The sequence below is a fragment of the Dipodomys spectabilis genome, unplaced genomic scaffold (genome assembly GCF_019054845.1).
Source record: "Dipodomys spectabilis isolate Male_0828 unplaced genomic scaffold, ASM1905484v1 ptg000024l, whole genome shotgun sequence".
NCBI lineage: Eukaryota > Metazoa > Chordata > Mammalia > Rodentia > Heteromyidae > Dipodomys > Dipodomys spectabilis.
In genome coordinates, this window is record NW_024870701.1 from 5,503,052 (window position 1) to 5,525,304 (window position 22,253).

At 44.6% G+C, this 22,253-nt stretch overlaps 1 protein-coding gene across 1 annotated transcript in view; it reads right to left on the reverse strand.

Moving 5' to 3' along the window:
* The window catches only part of Ankrd29 (ankyrin repeat domain 29), a 57,434-nt gene extending 36,376 nt beyond the window's left edge, over window positions 1-21,058 (reverse strand). Inside the window, exons 1-3 of the mRNA XM_042675210.1 lie at window positions 21,012-21,058; window positions 7,288-7,398; window positions 2,097-2,195 (exon numbers count right to left, since the gene is read on the reverse strand). Of these exons, the coding sequence (XP_042531144.1) occupies window positions 2,097-2,195; window positions 7,288-7,398; window positions 21,012-21,032 (231 nt within the window). The 5' untranslated portion in view covers window positions 21,033-21,058. The remainder of the gene's footprint in view (window positions 1-2,096; window positions 2,196-7,287; window positions 7,399-21,011) is intronic.
* Between the last annotated feature and the right edge of the window lie 1,195 nt (window positions 21,059-22,253).

The following is a 22,253-nucleotide window of genomic DNA, read 5'->3' on the forward strand; positions in this document are numbered from 1 at the left end:
TACATATGTATATATATATACATATTTTCTTGATCCATTAATCAGAAAGAATGACACCACCCCATTTGTTAGGAAATGGAAAGACTTGGAAAAAATTATATTAAGTGAAGTAAGGCAGACTCAAAGAAACATAGGTCCCATGGTTTCCCTCATCTACAATAACTAGTATATGTCTGAGACAAGCATAAAAGGTCAAAAGCTATAAGATGATGTTAAGCGATATGAACCCCAAGATAGGGACACAAGAGATTTTATCTTTCTTGTTGTTCTTTTTAATGTACTTATAATGTACTATGTGATTTTTTTTGTTTCTTTGTATGTTCGTCCCCCATAGTACAACCCCTGTTGTTACTGTATTTGATTCCAGGTCCTACATCTTGTATATACATTTTTCTAATTTGGGGAGGGGAAGGGAAATAACAAAATGCTGAAATAAGGATACAGGATGACCCATTGTAACAATGAGATGTACAAGATACTATGTTGAAAACAAACTTTATAACTTGGGCAGGGAGGGAGGAGTTGGGGAGATGGGGAAGGAAGGGATGGTAGGGGAAAAACAAAGGAGCAGGTAACAATGCTCAATAGGAAATGTACTCATTACCCTACTCATGTAACTGTAACCCATCTGTACAGTATCTTTAAAATAAAAAAATATATTTAAAAAAAAGAAAGAGAATGGCCAAAAGTTCGGACAGACCCCCTGCCAACAACAGTGACTGACTTGTTCCTGCTTCCTTCAAGTGGCAAAATGTTATCTTCTCCAGGGATGAAGCTTGAGATAATCGTCACCTGAACCACTCCTGTGACTTGGGACTGTTTGAGCTATGCATACCTTTCTCGTCTCCTGCCCCTAATTTTCCCTATTTAAACAGAAGACAAGTGTCTTTTCTTTTCTGTGACTATAACCTAACAAACCGCCTTTCTTTGCCCTTCACTATATCTCTTTATTTGGCATATAGTGGTGAGTAGACAGACATGAAATGTGGAACTTCTAGAGTTTGGACTTCCATTGTATAAATATAATCGTGTGTGTGTGTGTGTGTGTGTGTGTGTGTGTGTGTGTGTGTGTGTGTGTGTGTGTGTGTGTGTGTCTTCCCAGATTAGCTTTGAACCTCGATCTTTGTATCTCGGGCTCCTAATTAGCTAGGATATAAGCATGATCCATCACTGTTGCCTATAAACCTGGCTTTAAGACTAAACTCTTATGATTATCCTTGAATGAAGTATGAAGTAAGTATGAGTACAGGTTTATATTTTAAAACTAATATTTGCTCACATGGATTTTTAGGGAGATCTTTAGGCCATGCAGAAAAGTACTTGGTTAGGATAGTTGAGATGCCTAGCAACTGAGCTTCATCACATGTATACTGGTGACTAAAAACAGGGTTCTATGAAAATCCTATAAATTTTGTTGCATCTCATCTCAAGGGAAAGAGGAAGAACTAAATTATGCTTGAGACAAGATGTCTGAGTCTGTAAGGAATGTGGCAAGAGGTGTAGGCACTGCTATGGATTGGATATGGTTTGGGTGTGTCTCCCAAAAGCTTCTATGCTGGAAGCCTGGTTCTCAGTGTGAAGATGTAGAAATGTTGGGCCTTTTAAAATGTGGGGCAATTATGTTATTGGCACATACTGCCTTACATAAAAATTAATGCTAGTTTCATGGTGTGAGCTGTTTCTCACAAGCAAGTGAGGCCACGCCATATATTTGGTCTCTTCTTCATGCATCTCTGGGTCTCTTATGCCTTCTCTGTCATGTTGGAATGCAGCCAATGGGGTCTTCACCAGAGGCCAAACAGGTGGAGCCATCTGGCCTTGAACTTTCAGCCTGCCAACTGTGAGCACTTTAAACATTTTGTTGTAAGGTACCTGGGAACAGGCAGTCTGTAATTGCAGCACAAAATGGACAAATACAATTATTTCACATGTATGTGACAATGGTCCATGCTTGGATCTTATTTTATAGGTGCAATAAACTCTCCAATGAGTTTCAGTAAAGGAGAAAAGCAATGATGACTCTACCAACTCACTATTATAAACACTTCAGATCTCTTAGCCTGATTATCTTGGTTGAAATGTACAACCTGACCTACCTCTCTCTGGAGGTTGATGTCTGCTCCTTGCAGGACCAGTTCTCTCACACAGTCAATGTGGCCAGCGTAAGAGGCGACCATGAGGAGTGTAGTGCCATGCTGCAGGAGAGACAGATGAATGGTTAGATCCCTGTTCTATCAGAGAGAGGGATCCTGGAGAAAAGACTGCTGAGGTGCTAGCCCCACCTAGCACCTGAGTATAAATTCCCTGCCATGATAAAAGGGCCTCATAAATAATCCCATAATGCACTAGCTTGGAAAAAGCAAAGCAATACACTGCCAAGGTTGGAATTTTAAATTTATGAATCCACTTCCATTACTTTCAAAAACACAGTCCAAGTGAACTATAATTATTGTACTTAGAGTAATAGTGATAGGTTTTCATTTTATGGTTCTTATTCAATGATTCCTTAGTGAAAACACTGTTCTTAATGCAAAAAAAAAAAAGTGAAATGCTATTGGCTGTTTTCTCTGTATTTGGAAGTCTTTTAAAATGTTTTTCTAATTTTTAACTTCAAAATGATTCAAATAGTACCAAAACTGCTGCAATAAATAGAGACTATTGAGAGTCAGGGTCTGTGGGGAGTAAGTTAATTTTCATAGTTTAATTCACAATTGTCTGGAAGGACTTGGAACTTATTATTAACTACCAGCTTTGCATATTTAGTAACCTGACTTGTGGACAGCAAAAGGACAGTGCCCAGGAGGTGCTCACTAGGTACAGAGTGACCAAGTACACTTTAGAGGCTTCATGGCATTTCACCTGCAGGAGCTGGAGAAGACAGCCCATTTGTGTGGTCACCTACAGAATAATCGTGGTTATATTACAAAAGCCATTCAAAGTTTTATCCTCTTCATCTGTAAAAAGGAGGCTGAGATCTGAGGATCTTGACTTCAAGCCAGCCCAGGAAGAAAAGTCCCCCTGAGACTCTTATCTCCAATTAACCACTCAAAAACTGGGAGAGGCCCTGGGGCTCAAAGTGGTAGAGCTCTAGCCTTAAGCAAAGGAGCTCAGGGTCAGCACACAAAGCTCCTGAGTTCAAGGCCCATGACCGACAAAAAAAAAAAAAAAAGCATCTGTTGAATTAAATAAAGTTAGTGAACAAGGTAACTGAGGCAATGGGGTCACCTCAGTAACTGATGGATATTGATTCAGTGGTAGAAATCAAAACCATGTTATGATGGCTCAGCAAATGTTAGGTCACAAGGGGTAGAAGCTGTTAAGCTTCTGTGAATGGCTACGCTAGTTTAAGGAGTCTTGTTTGTGCATATGCCAAGTACAGCTGAGTCAAGGAAAAGCTCCTGGCACCATAATAGCACTGTGGGAAACCTTTTTAACTCTTTAAATACTGTGCACTCCATTATTCAGTTGAACTCATGCTTTTGTTTTCTCCAGATCAGAGTAGCCAGCTTGACGTTACTAGAGTAACATCAGGGCTTTGGGGGGAAAGTGATTAAAGCAGTGAGTGAACTGCCCTCAGGAGTAGGTTTAGTGAGCTTTCACTAGACACCAAATTTGTGAGTGCCCTCAATTTTTGAGGCCCTACAACTCTGAGCAGTAAATTTCTGGTGTTTATAAGCTACCAGTTTAAAGTACTTTGTTACAGCACCCAGTGGACTGAGACATTTGGCTTAAAGCTAACAAGAATAGGTTGTCATGGATTACACTGGTCTCATTCACTGATAGCTAAGTGTGGTGCCTCAAGCCTGTAATCCTAGCTACTTGGGAGGTGGAGATGGAAGACCATAGTTCAAGGCCAGCTTGGGTTAAAAAAAAGTCCAAGAGACTCTTTGACCAATGGCCAGATGTCTGTCATCCCAGCAATGAGGAAAGCTTTTTGAGTTTGTGTGCACTTGCGATACTAGCTCTTCAGGGAAGCACAAATAGGACTGAAGTCCAAGCAGGCTTGTTATAAAGACAGAATACCTAAAAAATAATAATCAACACATAAAGGGCTAGTAGAATGACTCAAGTAGTAGAGCATATATTAACAAATAGAAAGCCCTGAGTTCAAACACCAGTATCACTAAAAAATAAAAAATAAGAGTATCTTTAACTGTGGGGTGTGTGTGTGTGTGTGTGTGTGTGTGTGTGTGTGTGTGTGTGTGTGTGTGTGTGTGTGTGCGTGTGTGTGTGCGCGCACGCGCGCACGCCAGTACTGAGGCTTGAACTCAGGGTCTGTGCTCTGTCCCTGGGCTTTTTGCTCAAGACTAGCAGTCTACCCTTTGAGCTACAGATTTTGGTGATAAATTAGAGATAAGAGTCTTATGAACTTTCTAGAGTGGGCTAGCTTCAAACCATGATCCTCAGATCTCAGCCTCCTGAGTAGCTAGGTTTACAGGTATGAGCCACCAGTGTCTGGCATTTGCTGGCTTTGAATTGAGCATAAACAAAAGTATGCAAATATAGTAGAGTTCAGAACAAAAGCAATGTGAAATGCAGACATTAATACATCTAAAAAGGTTAAAAGAATCTTTCCATTGTACAATCTTGTAGTAAATGTGGGTTGCAAAGCAAAATAAATAAGTAAACATCATATGACTATGGCATTAATCTATGGATCAAACTGTTAGCAAATCAAAGTTTTTGGTTAGCAGTGGGTGGCTCAGAGATAAAAACATTTATTCTACTCTTCTCTCCTTTTCTTTTCCTAGTTTTATTTTTCTTTATCTTCTCTTCTTTCCTCTTCTTTCTCCTTCCTCTTCCTTCTATGGCTCCTTCCCCTTTTCTTCCTCCTTCTTTCTTATCCCTTTCCTCTCTAGTGCCAGGGATTCAAGCTAGGGCCTTATAGATGCTAGGCAAGTACACTACCACTGATGATATCCTCCATTCTAAAATATTTGTCTTTTACAATGGTGTTCATTAGAAATGTTTGCATATGGTCACCTTTTGAGTTACCCCCTCCCAAAATTCCAAGATATGGGGTGAGGTTTGGGAGGGGAATGGGGGAGAGTGATAGAAAGGGTGAAGTTGACCAAAATGCACTGTGCTCATAAACTGGCATGTTGAATTGAAATCCCTTTGTAAAAACTACTTAAAGATAATTAAGCAATAAAATAAAAAAGTAATCACACACACAAACAAAAAAAAATCCCAAGAAAGCCCTGGAGCCTCTCCTTTGTTCTAATGGCTCTCAGTGGATTCTTACATGGGCTAGAGGTTGGCCCCACAGGGCCTTGCAGTACTAGCCTAGAGATCAGTCATCACCAGAAGACACCATCTGGATCCCAGATTCCATGCTCAAGGGGCATGCGGAGGGGGCAGAAGCCCAGCCAGTGACATTCCAAGAGGAACAAAAGCCTACACTGTTTCCACACATCTCCCCGGCCCTCAGTCACCAGCCTAAGAGGCCCTTTCCAAGTTTCAAGATGTCTGAAACAACTGACATTCAGACTTACTCCTAGAGTTAAGGAGCCATCTCTCCAGAAGTCTCCTGATAAAGAGATTTTTTGAAAAAATTAAATGAGGGGGAGTAATCTATGTAGGAATCTATTCATGAAAACACAGTATCTGGCTAAAATAGCTCTTGATCATTCAGCAAACAGAGCTGTCTGAGTTTGTGCGCTGTGGGAAGGGCGGAGGTAGGATGGGTGACTCAGGGAGCTGGAGAGAATGAGAGTATGTACAGCAGGCGGACCTTGAGAAGTCACCAGGGTGTCTAAACAGGAATAACTTGAAGAAAAAGAGGAAAAGTGGTTGTGTAAGTGGTGAGGCCACAATGCTAAACGGCCTTACTCCACAGTGCCAGACAGTGGGCAGAGGTGGGGGTGGGGGATGGGGTGGTGGTAGAAACTGGCCCAGGGAGGCTAAGTAAGACCAGGCCACCAGTTCACAGATGGCTGGAACTCTCTATCAGTCTGGGTTCTGATCAAGAACAGATGGCATCTTCAGATTAGGATAACTGGAAGGAGATTTAATAAAAAGACTATTTATAAAGCTGTGCCCTAGGTGTTAGAAACTAAAAACAACAGTACAGGGTTGGGATGTAGCTTAGTGGTAGTCTACAGTAACTGCTTAGCATGTATGAGAGCTAACAACACTATGGGGGCCGGGGTGATACACAAGAACAGTTTAGTTCTGGGGAGTGGGGTGAGTGGGGCTCCATGATCAACCAGGTCTGAAGGCATGAAGGAAAGCTATTGGCTCCTGGGATGCAGACCGGAAGCACCATTGCCAGACAGGACAGAGAAGGCACTGGGTTCCCCAGCATCCTCATCTCCCACCCTCTGACTCTTGCTGATGATTTCATTGGCAAACACCCATCTGAAGGCCACTGGGAAGGGAGGCTGATGGGATTGTTCCCTGGGTTCAGCCCTTGAGAAACAGAGTCAGTGGCAGAAGGGTGCAGAGCGGGTCTTGGGGTGCAAACTAAAGCTTTCTTGCCCTGATATCCCAGTAGACAAAAATGGAACAAACTACTATTTTCCTTCTGGGCTTGGAACATAATTCATTTACAAGTTTATGCAATAGAAGCAGGAAGTGGCACACCCAGTTCCTAGAAAAACAATAAAGATACCTTTGAAAACACTTTGATTCCAATCCTAAAATCATCTCCTCATCTGTGGTCCTCCTTTTCCCCAGGGATGAAGAAAAGTCCAGCTGAGCATAAAAGATGGCCTCTAGCTGGGGGGATAGGGTTCTCCAAGAGCTACCCACCAGGGGCAGTAGTATCTATTTTTATTTCCCTTTTTCATTTGCTAGTCAATCAATGTCTTTTGATCTGAAAAAGGAAATGAAAGGATTTCAAAAAAGGAGGCTGGTGAAGCCTTCTGTTTCTCACTTTTCTCTTCCACATAGCAAAAAAAATCCCAAAACAAAACAGAACACCCACATCCACAGCAGCCTACCTGTGCATTAAATTATCTGCATTTCATCTTTCTTTCTTTCTTTTCCTTCCTTCCTTCCCTTTCTTTCTTTCTTTCTTTTTTAGTGAAGTGTTTACTAAACTGCCATATCTTTATGCAACTTGCCAATTCTGTTTTCTAGTGAAGTGTCTCTGATGGCCATCTTCTGTTTTATGCATATAACAATTTCCTTTCTGACTTTCCCTTCCTATTTTTTTTGAAAAGCATAATATGACCAAGTAAATAAACATAGAAAGGAAAGTGCATTGTGAGGTGCTCGCATGCCTGTGGGGTACAAAGAGGGGGTCCGCTGGGCATGCAGATACCATGGCCCTTCCCTCCGTACACTGTCTCTGCAGTCCACATCCACCCGACCACTGTTCAGTAGCAGCTTCAGCAGGGCCAGGTTTCCCCTCCTCGCTGCCCAGAATGCGGCGTTGGCCAGCGGCGTTTCCTTCTGCAAGAGCAAAACCAGAGAGGATCTTAAAATAAAAATTATGTAGCATGGCTGCTTCTATGCACCTATAGAATACTATCCAAAAAGAAGAAATTTGAAAGGCTGCTTGACCAGTAGTAGATCCTTATAACAGTATTTGGTTGTGGGATTTGCTGTCTTTGCTACCAGCCTCCTGAGCCTCAGGTTTGTCTGTAGAGCAGATGCCATGTTGGTAACATGCATCATTGATGCCCAGTTCCCGCCAACAGCTTACCTTTCCTGCTTCTGCTATGCTTTTGTTCATAGTTTCTTTGAAATGAACTTTTGCCCATTCTGCAAGAGCAAGACTGCTCAAATGCCATTTCTTCCCTGAAATATTCCAAATTTCTCTTCTGTTCCAAGAGAAGCAAAATTTCTCTGCATTCTGCCCTCCCAAAGACATTCACTGGCTTTTTTTTTTTTGCGGGGGGTCTATTTTCCTCATTACTTTCTGATTCTAGCTTTCTGGGTAAATGCCTTACTTTCCTTCTGCCTATTTGTCCTTGCTTAAGCTGGAACCTGATTCAGCTCTTGGTTGGGAACAATGACCTTTGGGCAGAGAATGTCATTCCATGGCCTCATGTGGATCCTTCAGTTCACTGCTGGGGCTTTTACAGTGGCTAAACTCAAGCTGGGCCATGCTTGAGAAAAAGTACAGAATTGGAAATCAGGCTTTCAGAAGGCGCGTCAGAGAGAAGTCAGTACAATTTCCTTCTATAAAACAAATCAGTTCTGGATTTGTAGGGAAGTGTCTTGGAGGGAAGGGACTGGTTGGGGGATGGACAGTTCTGAGGCTTGGTTCCTGCAAAGTGTCTTGGCCCTCAGAGTCTCAGCTTCCTCTTGCTTAGATAGAAATCACAGTAACTTCCTTAAAGGCTACTGAAATAAAATGGTGTACATTAATTGCCCAATATGGTACCCAACACACCATAAGTGTGGGCAAGTGCTATTTCTATTTACTATTTTCATTTACTAAATTAGAATCAGAAGGTGAAATTAAATCCAGAGCAAAAGTAGTAATAGAGAATGTTTTTAGTCTTAGGAAATCTTATGATGTTCACATTGCTTAATAAAAGCACTTTGGGTCTGGGTGCTTGTAGCTCATACCTGCACGCCTAGCTACTCACAAGGCTGAGATCTGAGGATTGCAGTTTGAAGCTATCCCCCAACAAGAAAGCCTGTGAGATTCTAATCTCCAATTAATCACCAAAAAAACTGGAAGTGGCACTGTGACTCAAGTGGTAGAGCAATCGCCTTGAGCATAAAAGCTCAGGGACAGTGCTCAGGCCCAAAGTTGAAGCTCTAGGACCACTGGCACAGAACAAAAACAAAACAATCCCCCCCCCAATCATATCTGACCCCAAATACACGTCTTTAAAATACAAGCATGTGCTATATAATGATGTTTTGATCAACAACAGACTATATATATCACGATAGACTTTAAGTTATATTGCCCAATGATGTTGTAGCTATTTTAGTTTGGGCAAGTACATGCTACAAACTTTTCAGAACATATCCCTTCGGGCTGTCTGTTGATAAAGTGGTTCTTGGTTTTGTTTCTCACAACAGTAGTTCACAAACAAACAATTCATTAGAATTACAGCTGTTCTGAATAGCATAAAAGAATCTTGCACTGCCTTCTTCGTTCTTGCTTTTGTCCAGTGAATTTATGCTGGACAAACCCACTAGTTACGCATCTACCACATCAATTGTGCTTGTGTTTAAATATATATATATATATATATATATATATTTTATTTATTTATTTATTTTTTGGTCAGTCATGGGGCTTAAAACTCAGGGCCTGGGCACTGTCCCTGAGATTAGTTTTTTTTTTTTCTTTTTTGCTCAAGGCTCTACCACTTTTGAGCCATAGCTCCATTTCTGGTTTTTAGGTGGTTAACTAGAGATAAGAATTTCATAGACTCTCCTGCTTAGTCTGGCTTTGAACCATGATCCTCAGATCTCAGCTTCCTGAGTAGCTAAGATGACACGTGTGAGTCACCAGCACCTGGCAAGTAATTCTTTTTTTTTTTAAGTAAGTTTTTTTATTGTGAAAATACTGTACAGAGGGGTTACAATCACATGAGCAAGGTAATGAGTACATTTCTTATCAAGCATTGTTTGCCTCCTCCTTTGTTTTTCCCCTACCATCCCTTCCCTCCCACCTCCACAACTACCGCCTTTTTCGACATAGTGTCTTGTACATCTCATTGTTGCAATGGATCAACCTGTTGGAAAAAATTATATTAAGTGAAGTAAGCCAGGCCCAAAGAAACGTAGGTCCCATGGTTTCCCTTATTTGCATTAACTAGTATATATCTGAGACAAGCAGAAAAAGTCAGATAAGATGATGTTAAGCGAAATGAATCCCAAAATAAGGACACAAGTGGTTTTTTCTTTCTTGCTATTGTTTCTAATGTATTTATAAGGTACCACGTGATTTTTTTGTTGCTTTGTATGTCCCTTTGTATAACCCAAGTAATTCTTATTTTACTTAAGGGCCTCAAAAAACAAGAGTGGCAATTTTATTACTAGTAGTGTCATAATTGTTCTATTACTAGTCTTTTATGTATAAAGAGTTAAACTCTCATATGTATATATACAAAAAACAGAATACATAATACTTGGAAAGTCTGTGGTTTCAAACATGTATGGGGATCTTGGAATGTATCCCAGTGGATAAAAGGAGCCTACTGTGTTGTATTAAATGCTAAGCTTCATTCGGTTAAAAAGAAGATGCCAGTAATTTCAGCAACTCATCTAAAATGAAAGTACAGTGATGGCGGGTGATGACAATTGTAGGTACATGGATTTTATTTCAAAAGTCCTTCAGCTCACATGCAAGCCTGTACTCTTGTGAATACTTGGAAGACTGCTAAAGTGGGGAGTGATAAATGAATCGCAGACGTATTTGGAATAGTTTCCTGGCTCATTAGAGAGGAAAAAATAAACCCTGAAATTCCAGTTAATGACTTGTTTTCTCTGAGACCCAGGGTTTTCAAGCTAAACTCTGACCATATTCACACCCACAGCTGCCTTTGTACCAGGCTGGCTCTAACTTTTTACAATGGTTAGAATTAAGTGAAGCAATGGGAAGGCAAGTTTGACTTGTATAATAAATCATGAAACAATGCCCTTGTAACAGAGATTTCACAATGCTAGAACAGTGCCTGAAAGGAAGAATTGGGAAGATAATTTAATATGGACCACAGAACTGTAATGCTGGCTTTTCCAGAAATGTGAACTCACAGGAGAGGTAAAATTACAAATCATCTTTAGTGGCCTTATTGTTTCATCTTAACCTTGAATACATTTATGAAGAAGGCCTATTGTCATTAAGTTCTCTAGCAAGAATCTCTCTTCCTTTCAGAATACTCTTGGGAATTCCTCTCCTGTGAGCTTCCCACAAAAGTCTAGAAACAGCCTGGTGAAGAGCTATACATATCGGATGGGGGCATGTCAGCGTAGCTGATTTGAGGTAATAAAGAGGTGAGTTCAAGTTCTAACCACTATCTTTTTCAGCTCTGTGATCCTGTTGGCCTCAGAAGGTAAAAATATAGCACCTCTGTCACATGTTGTTGGAGGAGTAAATGAGAAAACACTGCTTTTGCAGTCCTTTACAATACTTGTCCAGGTGGTGCATTTACTTGCTTACCAGCATGTCTTGGGGACAGCAGTTCTGGCCAGGGATGAGAACTTAGAAGCATGGGTTTTTTGGTTGGTATTTTTTTGCTGGTACTGGGGCTTGAACTCAGGGCCTAGGCACTGTCCCTGAGCTTCTCTTGCTAAAGGCTAGTGCTCTAACACTTGAACCACAGATCCACTTCTTTTGATATATGTATGTGTATGTGTGTGTGTGTGTGTGTGTGTGCATATATATATATTTGCATAGTTTATTGGAGATAAGAGTCTCATGTACTTTTCTGGCTTCGAAACATGATCCTCAATCTCAGCTTCCTGACTATGTAGAATTATAAGTGTGAACCACTGGTGCCTGGCTAAAGTATGGGTTTTAGAGACAGGAAAATAGGTCATGTCAATAGTTCACCAAAAAGTACTATAGGTGCCAAAGGAATGTGGCTACTAGTGGTGAGAGATCACAAGAATGTCTCATTCTACCTGAGGGTCTAGCCAGAAATGTGACGAGCAGGCAAGGGCCTGGCTGGACATAGGTGCCGAGTATCCCCAGATGTAGGGCCTGGGGAGGCACAGACATGGAGCCTTGCTGCCAGATCCTAGGGGCTGCCACACACGCAGCCAGGGCTTGGGTATCAGGGAGAGAGGGTGTGAGCTTGCTGGGAATTAGGGCTGATTCTGGAGACTCCATTGCTATGTCCCCATATTTGGACTTTATCCTAGGGAGAAGGAGGAAGCATTCTAAGGTGAGAGTTACTATCAGTTTTACATTTCAGAAAGGTTCACGTGACAGCTTCAAGGAAAGGGACCTATGTCCGATCCAATTGGTGTCAGCAGGATTAGGAACTGATTGTATGATAGAACAGAGATACAAAGGTCTAAGTGGGGTGGGCAAACGTAGTGAGAATGGGAGGGTGAGGGACTGGGGAAGTGTGTGTGTGTGTGTGTGTGTGTGTTTAAGTACAGGGCTTTCTGCATACTAAGCAAGCACTCAGTCACTGAGCCACATCCCAGCCCAGGGTGCAGACATCTCAAAATGCTCAATGAAATAGTCTTGGTCTGTAAGGGCATGTGCAGGAGAAGAATGAGGGGAGTAGGAATGGGCTGTGAAGCCAAGGCAGGGTTTTGGTTCCAGTGCCCGGTGTTCCATGGCATCACTCATGAAAGTCAGAAATACTGGCTTTATGAATAAGTGATGAGCTCAGCTTTGAATTGCTGAGCTCCAAGTTCATGAAATGAGCACTTGTTCCTATAGTACTATGGCCACGCATTTCCTGGACATCAGGAACACTGAGATAATGCTAATGAAGTGCTTGCTTTATACCATGTGGCATATGCTCTGCAGAGACTTCCTCATTTAATCCCTGCCACAACTCACAGAACTGATTGCTTTTACTACCCATTTCACAGGTGGGAAGTGAGAAATGGCAAGTCAGACTTCAGTGCTGGCCACCTGTGGCTAAAGGCCTAGCCAGTACACTGATCTGCTCCTGGCTAACTCATCTGAATACAGCAAGGAATAAGGTGGCAGTGAGCTCCAGTGGTTTTCTTCCTATCCTCCCTTTCAAGGGCCTATCCAACTACTTCCCTACTGTTGGGAGTCTACACAAATCACCCCCCTGGGGTAAACTCCAGATTTCCACTGGATATATAAGGACACAGTCAGAAATTTTGTGGAGGACAGGGGTAAGTTCTTTAGCCTTTAAAGAACACATCTCTCATTCCCTCCCTCCCTCTCCCTTTCCCCTCTCATTCTTGTACTTCCCAGCTTCCACTATTTCTATAAAAAAATAAAATAAAATGTCTGGAGATGTAGCTTAGTAATACAGTGCTTGCCTAGGCTTGCTTAGTGAGGCCCTAAGCTCAACACCCAGCAAAAATGAAACAAACAAACGAAACCAAGACCTCTCCTCTTCTAAACAAAACATTAAAGAGTGGTCTGGTGGCTCCTGCCTGTAATTCCAGTACTCAGGAGACTAAGACAGGAGGATTATGAGTTCTAGAACAAACTGGGATCCATAAGTTCCAGGCTGGTCTGGGATACACAGACAGACTTACTTTCAAATTCATCCCTTGCCCCTACACTGGCTTTTACTACCAGATTTCACTGCTCTTAGATGCTAGCAGTAATTACAGGAACAAAGGGGAGCAGAAGGTTGAAGAGACACTGTTACTGGTACACAACTGGAATTCCTATGGAAGTGTGCACAGGGTAGATATTTAAACTGTGTTTAAAAATGAGTAACGTGTAGCTGGGAGCAGATGGCTCACACCTGTAATCCTAGTTACTCAGGAAGCTGAGGTCTGAGGATTGCAGTTGGAAACTAGACCAGGCATGAAAGTCTCATGAGACTTTTATCTCCAATTAATCACAGTAAAAGCCAGGTGTGGTGCTGTGACTCAAGTGGTAAAGTACTAGCCTTGAACAAAAGATGCTCAGGGACAGCATCCAGGCCCAGAATTCAAGCCCCAGAACTGGCCCCCTACCAAAAAAATAAAGAGTAATGTGTGCTTCAATTGTGAACTTAGTAACTCAACAGAATATTATCTTTATTCAATAAATGAATTTTTATGACATGAAACACTATATAAAATTACAACATAATAGTTTGAGAAGCCACATGAAAGATCTTTTGTTGTTGTTGCTGTTGTTATTGTCGTCGGTCATTGGGCCTGAACTCTCAGCCTGGGCACAGTCCCTCAGCTCTTTAGCTCAAGACTAGAGCTCTACCACTTGAGCCACTGTGTCACTTCCGGTTTTCTGGTGTTTTATTTGAAGATAACCATCTCACTGATCTTCCTGCCTGGGCTGGCTTTGAACTGCGATCCTCAAATCTCAGCCTCTTGAGTAGCTAGGATTACAGGCATGAACCACTGGTGCCCAGCTTGAAGGATCTGTTTTGAGCTGTCACTGGCAAGCCGTCACAGGTGGCTTACGCCTGTAATTCTAGCTACTCAGGAGGCTGAGATCTGAGGACTGCAGTTTGGAGCCAGACTGAACAGGAAAGTCATGAGACTCTTATTTCCAATAAACTACTTAGAAAAACCTGGAAGTGGCACTGTGGCTCAAGTAGTAGAGTGCTAGCCTTGAGCAAAAGAAGCTCAGGGACAGTGTCCAGGTCCAGGGTTCAAGCCCTGAAACCAGCAAAAAAAAAAAGGCATTTTCTATAATATTCTATTCATTTTATGCTAAGTATTTGAAATTTCCAGAATACATGATGAACATTAAGCCTAAAATCAAGAAGGTCAGTGTCATTATACGTCCATGGCAAGAAACTGAGGAGAAAAAGTAAATGGTTCTCCTGGGCATTAGAGATAGCCCATGTAACACCAGAAATGCCAAACTCAGAACTCAATACCATGTATAAAATCTGTTTAAACACATGCATATTCAGAATAAAGCAAATTTGTGGCTGGAAATATAGCTTAGTGGTAGAGTGCTTGCCTAGCATGCATGAAGCCTTGAGTTCAATTCCACAGTAGTATATACACAGAAAAAAAAAAAAGTCGGAAGAGGTGCTGGGGCTCAAGTGGTAGAGTGCTAGCCTTGAGCAAAACAAGCTCAGCAATAGTGCCCAGGCCCTGAGTTCAAGCCCCAGGACTGGCAAAAAAAAAAGAATAAAGCAAATTTACAGGAAAAGACAGCAGATTAGCAATTGTCTAAAGAGGGCTTGGGGTAATAGTGACAGCTAGTGGGTGAGTTTTCCTTTGGCAGAGATGAAAATGTGGTAAAATGTATTTTGCAAATAGTTGCACAGCTTTGAAATTACTACAAAGGAATACTTTCAAGTGTGTGAATGAAATGGAGTGTGATGTATCAGAGCTGTCAAAAAGGTATGGCTTTGTTCATTTATTTTCTTGTGGCTTATCCAAATACTATTTAGGCTGACCCGGTAAACTGAAGTGCGTGATGCCTCCAGGCCGGGATCAGCACGCAGGTTCCTGTACTTCCAGTCCAGTTATGACTGGCTTCTGTCACACACACGAGACTTGACAAAGAGATGCTTTACCTTCCTGGCTAAAACACACTCTACAAATACCCAGATATCTGATCAGCTGCAAGTGATATTCCCTCTGCTGGTAACCTTCTCCGTGCCTGGCTTGCCTATGGCTTCTGGCAACTTCAGCCCTGAAAAGCAAAGCTTTCAAGGGTTAAAACAGTTGTTATAAAATTTAAAAATCACTGGGGGCTAGTGGCTCATGTTTACAATCCTACCTACCTAGGAAGCAGAGATCTGAGGATTGAGGTTGAAAGCAGCCAGGGCAGAAAAGTCCATGAGACTTATGTCCAATTAATCAGCAAAATGCTAGGGATATGGCTCAAGTGGCAGAGTGCCAGCCTTAAGTGAAAAAGCTAAGGGACAGTGCCCAAGCTCTGAGTTTAAGTCCAGTAGCCCTGCCCTCCCCCTGCCCCCCAAAAATCAAGGTATTAGAATCTGTGTACTTTATTACAAGAAGGCTCAGATTTGCACTCTGTGAATCCTTTTACTTAAAAAAATTCTAACAGATGTATCTATTTCTTCAACCAGAACAAATTAGGAGTTGCCAATTATGGAAAGAAGGTTGCTGGAGGCAAGCTGACACCAATGAGAAGTGACTGTTACAGGCCAGGGCTTGGAGCTCAGTAGCAAAGGGCTCATCTAGGCCTAGGTTTGACAAAAAGAAGAGACTCTAGCAGCAGGATGAAGATGTAACTAACAGAGGGGTGCTGTGGGCTTCAGATGCAAACAGCCCCTCAGACATGCATCATGAAGAGCCTGGAGAGGGACTTACACTCCCATACACCATCCAATGCTGAGCTTCTTGACAGGTAGCCTCTGCAGACCTAGTGCCTGGAATTTATAAATCTTTGGAGGACGTGAGTGCTAGAAAAATAAAAAAAATGAATTTCTGGCTCTCAAACTGAAGCATTAATTGAATAGCTACAAAACATCTTGTCAACTTTGTTAATAATCACTAAATTTGGTATGCATAAAATACCAGTGACCCATGAACACAGTTTTCAGGTCAGATTTTTCTCCTAATTGGAAGAATTACTGATTATAGATGAAAACAGCAGAAAAATCGTGGTCTAAAGATAAATTAGCTGATTATAGCGAAATCATTTAAAAGGCAATATTTTAAAACATCCCTTAAAATTTACAATGTCTTTTATTATTGTGATCTGTGGGTATACCATTTCTAAGTACTGGGGTTTGAACTCAGACTTCTTTCTTGCTCAGTTTGCTTGTTTGCCTTGCTTGCAATGCTGGCACTCTACCTACTATTTGAGCCATTTTCACTCTGTCTTTTTTATGGTTATTTTGGAAGTGGAGTCTCATGGGCTTTTTGGCCCTAGGCTGGCTTTGAACTGTAATCCTCTAGAATTTAGCCTCTTGATAGCTAGTATTATAGGCATAAGACTACGGCTCCTAGCTTGTGGGTACATTTTAATATAGTTGATACAATGAGAGGTGGTGGGTAGGGAGTGTGGAAAGCTAAATCTTCAATCGGTCTGAAATTCTGAACCCTCAGACCTCCCCTCAATGCCTTCTAGAACTCCATCCCATGGTAAATAGAAAGGGAGAGGAAAACTCCTCTTCCTCCTTAACCTAGCACAGAGCTTTTCCAGCCACAGCCTCCCCAGCAGCCCTTAATAGAGTCCTCTCGCACACTAACACTGGAGTGAGAAATGCACCTTCCTGGCTTTCAGACACCCCTCCCTGGCCAAATTCGCTCTCCCCCCAATTGGACCATCCCACATTCTTATCCACTATGTCACCTCACCTAGTAGTGTAACACCTAGCCAGGTGGGATCTTTCCTATCCACCCAGTCCTCACAGCACCTTACAATGCATCAATGTCCAGCTTCCTCTCTTCCCCTTTGTCCTAATGGGAGAGGCCTCCCCGACCTTTCTAAGTACTCCTTCCAATCCCTTGAGGAATTGCGGCACCCAACACACAAATGTCCCCCTCTAATCTCTTGCTATCATTTAAAAACCATTTCTGATTAAGAAGCAATTCATCCTTTCAAAGCATACCATTTGGTGTATTTTGATATATTCTTAAGGTTGTATATCATCCAACCATCTATTCTAGGATATTTCATCATCCCCCAAAGAGACCGCAGACTGATTATTATCTATTAACAATCATGTTCCAGGACATTTCAAACAAGATGTGGTCTTTTGTATTTGGCTCGCATCAACTCACATGTTTTCAAAGTCCACCCATGTTGTAGCATGTAATTATTGCTTCATTCTTTTTTATTGCTGAATGGTATTCTATGCTATGGCTATCCCATGTTATGGACCAATTGTTTGTGACCTCTCCAGATTCACATGTTAAAGTTATAACCACCAATGTCTTGAGGACAATGATGCTGTCTCAATGAGTCTAGACGAGCATCTGTCATTCTCCATCCTTAACATCTAATGGTAACTATCTTGCCAGGGTTTAGGCTTGCTTGGGACCTAACACCCTTGTTTTCTATCCCTCCCTTGTGGAATGCAAGTGGCTGTCTCATGCCTAGCCTGCAACTGCATTTTGGAAGTTCGGAACTTTTTGCAGATTCACAGCGAGAGAGAAAATTCTCTTAGGGCAAATTGAATCTTGAGTCACCTGTTTTGGATTGAAATGGTATTTCAGTGTGACTTTGACTTTAGAGCTGATATTGCAACAAATCAAGTCTTCTAGGATTGTTGAAGTGGAATGAATATATTTTTCAGGTAAGAAGGTCATGAATTTTGCATGGTGTGTTTGTGCTGGTCCTGGGGCTTGAACTCAGGGCTTGCGCACTATCCCTGAGCTTCTGTTTACTCAAGGCTAAAGCTTTACTACTAAAGCCACAGCTCCACTTCTAGCTTTTTGTTTTGGTAGGCTATTGGAGGTAAGAATCCTGCCTGGACTGGTTTCCAACCATAATCCTCAGATCTCAGACTCTTGAGTAGCTACGATTACAGCATGAGCCACCAGTGCCCGGCTTGAGGCCATCCATACATTTTGAGAAGCCAGGGAGTATTATCGATTAAATGGGTGTGTTCTCCTAAACTCCTCTGTTGAAGTCTTAGTTCCACTGTGATGGTATATCATAGAAGCTGGTCTTTGGGAGTGGATTATGTTGAGATGAGGTCTTGAAGGAGACCCCACAATGTAAGGATTAGTGCCCTTTTAAGAGGAGGAGGAAACTCTGGCATCTTCTCTCTCCATGATATGAAGAAACAGCTATCAGTGACATGCTACAACACTAGAAAAAGTCCTCATCACACACCAAATCTGCTAGCACCTTGATCTTGGACTTCCCAGGCCCTGGAATGATAAGAAATTAATGTCTGTTCTTTCAGCCTTCCAATCTATGTCATTTACATTACATACTGTTCTGTTAGTTGATAGACATTAGGATTGTTTCCAGCTTTTGATTATTATGAACACTAATAATATGCAGAGAAAGAGATACATATTTTTGTGTGAACATCTAGTTTCACTTAGCTTGGGCATATATCAAGGAGAATTACTGCATCATATGGTAACTTTTGAAACAGACCAAATCTTTCTTTCTTTTCTTTTTGTCAGACATGGAGGTTGAACTTGTGGTCTGGGCACTGTCCTTGAGAGCTTTTGTTCAAGGCTAGTGCTCTACCACTACCACTTCTGGTTTTTTGGTGGTTAACTGGAGATAGGAGTCTCACAGATTTTCTTCCTGGGCTGGCTTTGAACCCTGATCCTTAAATCTCAGTCTCCTGAATAGGTAGGATTACAGGTGTGAGCTACCAGTGCCCAGCCAGTGCACAGTGCTGGCTTCAATTTTTTTTAAGTACTGCGTTATTTTACATTCCTATGAGTAATGTATGAGGGTTCCAATTTCTTCACATCCTTGCCAACACCTGTCAATATTGTGTTGATTAGCTATCCTATTGTGTGTGTGGAGGAGGGGAGGCTTGTAGCGGGAATCTCATCTCATTGCAGTTTTGATTTTCAGCTTCCTGATAGCAAATAACATTGAGCAACTTTTTATCTTTTAGGTGTTTGTTGGCCATCTGTACATCTTCTTGGGAGTCAGGTCTATTCAGATCCTCACCCAATTTTAAAACTGAGCTGTCTTCTTAAATTTGTTATCAACATTTAAAAATTCTCAAATTTCTACCACTGTGAAGCAAACAAAAACATCAACAAAATCTTCCACCTCCCCACAATTCTCAATTCTGTGTCCCTGTTGTAGCCACTGCCTTAAACCACCTCCCTACCCCACCCCCCTCCACGACCACTTCATTCTTGCTGAATTTCTACCTACTCTCCATTGAAGCTACTGAAGTCTGGCTCCTAAACCTGACACCTCACTGAAACTGTTTTTTGTAGGGTCAGCAGTGCTATTCTGTTACTAAAACAATGTTTTCATTCTTAGCTTATTTACTATGCTGTCTCCTCATCTTTATTGAAAGACTAAATTTTCTTTATCTTATTTTCTCAGTGGGTTTTCTTATACTAACCTTCCTTCCTTCCTTCCTTAAGGCCTGGGTACTGTCCCTAAGCTTCTTTTGCTCAAGGCCAGCATTCAATCACTTGCCACAGCATCACTCTCAGCTTTTTATGTGTTAATTGGAGAAAAGAGTCTCACAGACTTTCCTGCCCAGGCTGGCTTTGAACTGTGATCCTCAGATCTCAGTTTCCTGAGTGCCTAGGATTACAGGAGTGAGCCATCAGGCAACAGCTTCTTTCTTTGTTTGTGGTACACGGGCACCACATGAGCCCTGACTCACTTTAGACAATTGTAGAGTGTGGGTCTTAAATTTATTTTGCCCACAAGCCAGCCAAAGACCACAATCCTACCTATACCTCCTACCCAGCTGGGATTACAGGTTTGAGCCACTGTACCTGACACTGCTCATTCTGAAATTTTGATCTCTGAGATTTTTGTCATCGCTGGGCATGCCCATTCATTTTCACGGTCTCTCCAAAATTTCATCTCTAACACCTAGACTTCCTCCTGAGGTTCAGGTTCACAAGTCTAACAGACACCTCTGCTTGGATTCCCATCCATCCGCAAAAACTTTATCCCAAACCATAGTTTTCATCTTCCCTCCGCTTGCCTTCCCTAACACCAAGTTAAACATTTTTTTTAAGACAAAATTTTAACTCATTCACATCTGTCTACCTCCTCCCTCCCTCCCTGACTTCTGGACCATTACTATTCTTAAGGAGATGGCCATGACACCGTCCTGATTGGTCTCCCAGCTTGGCCTCTCTGAAAGCTGACGCCAGATCTTTCTGATGTGCAAATCTCGCCCTGTCATTCCCGGCGGTCCTGCATGCTTGCGTTTTCTCAACACTAACTTTATCTGCAAGACTGTGAAACGGTTATTTGACTTCTCTCTGCCTTAGTTTACCCATTTTAAGAAAAGGAGGGCCGCGCAGCGCACGGTCCCACAGTCCTTCCGGAGCGCGGGTCCAGCTCAATCCAGTTAGCTATGATTTTATCAAAACCTTTTTCAGTTTAGACAAATCAATGGGCGCCCCGCTTTCACCTGGGGATTACATAGCTTGACTCCAATGAACTCTTTTAACACAAGGCTCCTCTTGACACGGACGCCTGGTCATCAAATGCACCTCCACGCGGCTGCAGTGCTCAGAAAAAGTGCTCTGGTGGCGGTGGCGGTGGGTGCAGGAGTGCGCGTCGGGACGCGGCCGCACACTGCGGCTGCAGGGAGGCGTTGGTCCCTGGCCTGTCCCCGCCCTCCAAGTTAGCGCGTGCGGACCCGCCGCCCAGCCCCGCCACCCACCGCAGCCTTCAGCTCCCAATGCCCTCGGGCAAACCACAGACCCCCCTGTCCCCCCAGGCGCATCTCAGCCCCGCCGCTGCCTCCCTCGCCTGGCCCGCAGCTGGGGACCCCGGAGGCCTGCGGCTCCAGCTGGCGCGGGGTGCAGGTCCCCGCACTCCCCCACTTCCGCCCCCAGAGCCCCAAACGCCCAGCGCTCACCTTGAAGGACATCCTGCACATGTCCGCGGCCGCCCCGCGAGGCCTGCGCCCGCCTCTCCCGGCCCGCCCGGCCCTCGACCGCCGCGCTCGGCACCCCGCGCTCCCGCCCGCCCGCCTGCCGCCCAGCCCGGCCTGGCCCGCACGCGGCGCAGCTCAGCGGCGAGGGGGAGCGCGGGGCGCGGGCACGGCGGCGGGGGGCGGGGGGGGCAGCGTGGGGCGCGGGCACGGCGGCGGGGGGGGGGGGGGCGCGGGGCGCGGGCACGGCGGCGGGGGGGGGGGAGCGCGGGGCGCGGGCACGGCGGCGGGGGGGGGGAGCGCGGGGCGTGGGCACGGCGGCGGGGGGGGGAGCGCGGGGCGCGGGCACGGCGGCGGGGGGGGGGCGCGGGGCGCGGGCACGGCGGCGGGGGGGGGGAGCGCGGGGCGCGGGCACGGCGGCGGGGGGAGGAGCGCGGGGCGCGGGCACGGCGGCGGGGGGGGGGGCGCGGGGCGCGGGCACGGCGGCGGGGGCGAGCGCGGGGCGCGGGCACGGCGGCGGGGGGGGGGAACGCGGGGCGCGGGCACGGCGGCGGGGGCGAGCGCGGGGCGCGGGCACGGCGGCGGGGGGGGGGAGCGCGGGGCGCGGGCACGGCGGCGGGGGGGGAGCGCGGGGCGCGGGCACGGCCGCGGGGGGGGGCAGCGCGGGGCGCGGGCACGGCGGCGGGGGCGAGCGCGGGGCGTGGGCATGGCGGCTGGAGGGGGGTGCGCGGGGCGCGGGCACGGCGGCGGGGGGGGGGGGGAGCGCGGGGCGCGGGCACGGCGGCGGGGGCGAGCGCGGGGCGTGGGCATGGCGGCTGGAGGGGGGGGCGTGGGGAGCGCGGGGCGCGAGACGAGAAAGTGAGTAAAGGAGTTGCGGGGCCCCGCCCGCCGCGTACTCAGATCCCGCCGCGCTTGCACGGGGTGCTGCATGCACACGCTTCGCGGCGCTTGTGCGCGCACACACAACACTCCAAACTTGGTGCGCACTTCGCGCTTGCCACGCTGCACACCATCCACACTCACATTTCCTCACACTGCGCACTCTACCGTGCACACACAGGTGCACACCAGCGCTGTCCACGCTCACACTCCTTACACACCAACATTGCACACCACACACAGTTCACACACCAAGCTCTAAATACTGGTTTACACATCCACTTGCTCACACACGTCTACACTCAGACACACGTACTTTCCACACTGCATACTCTCCACGCGCGCGTG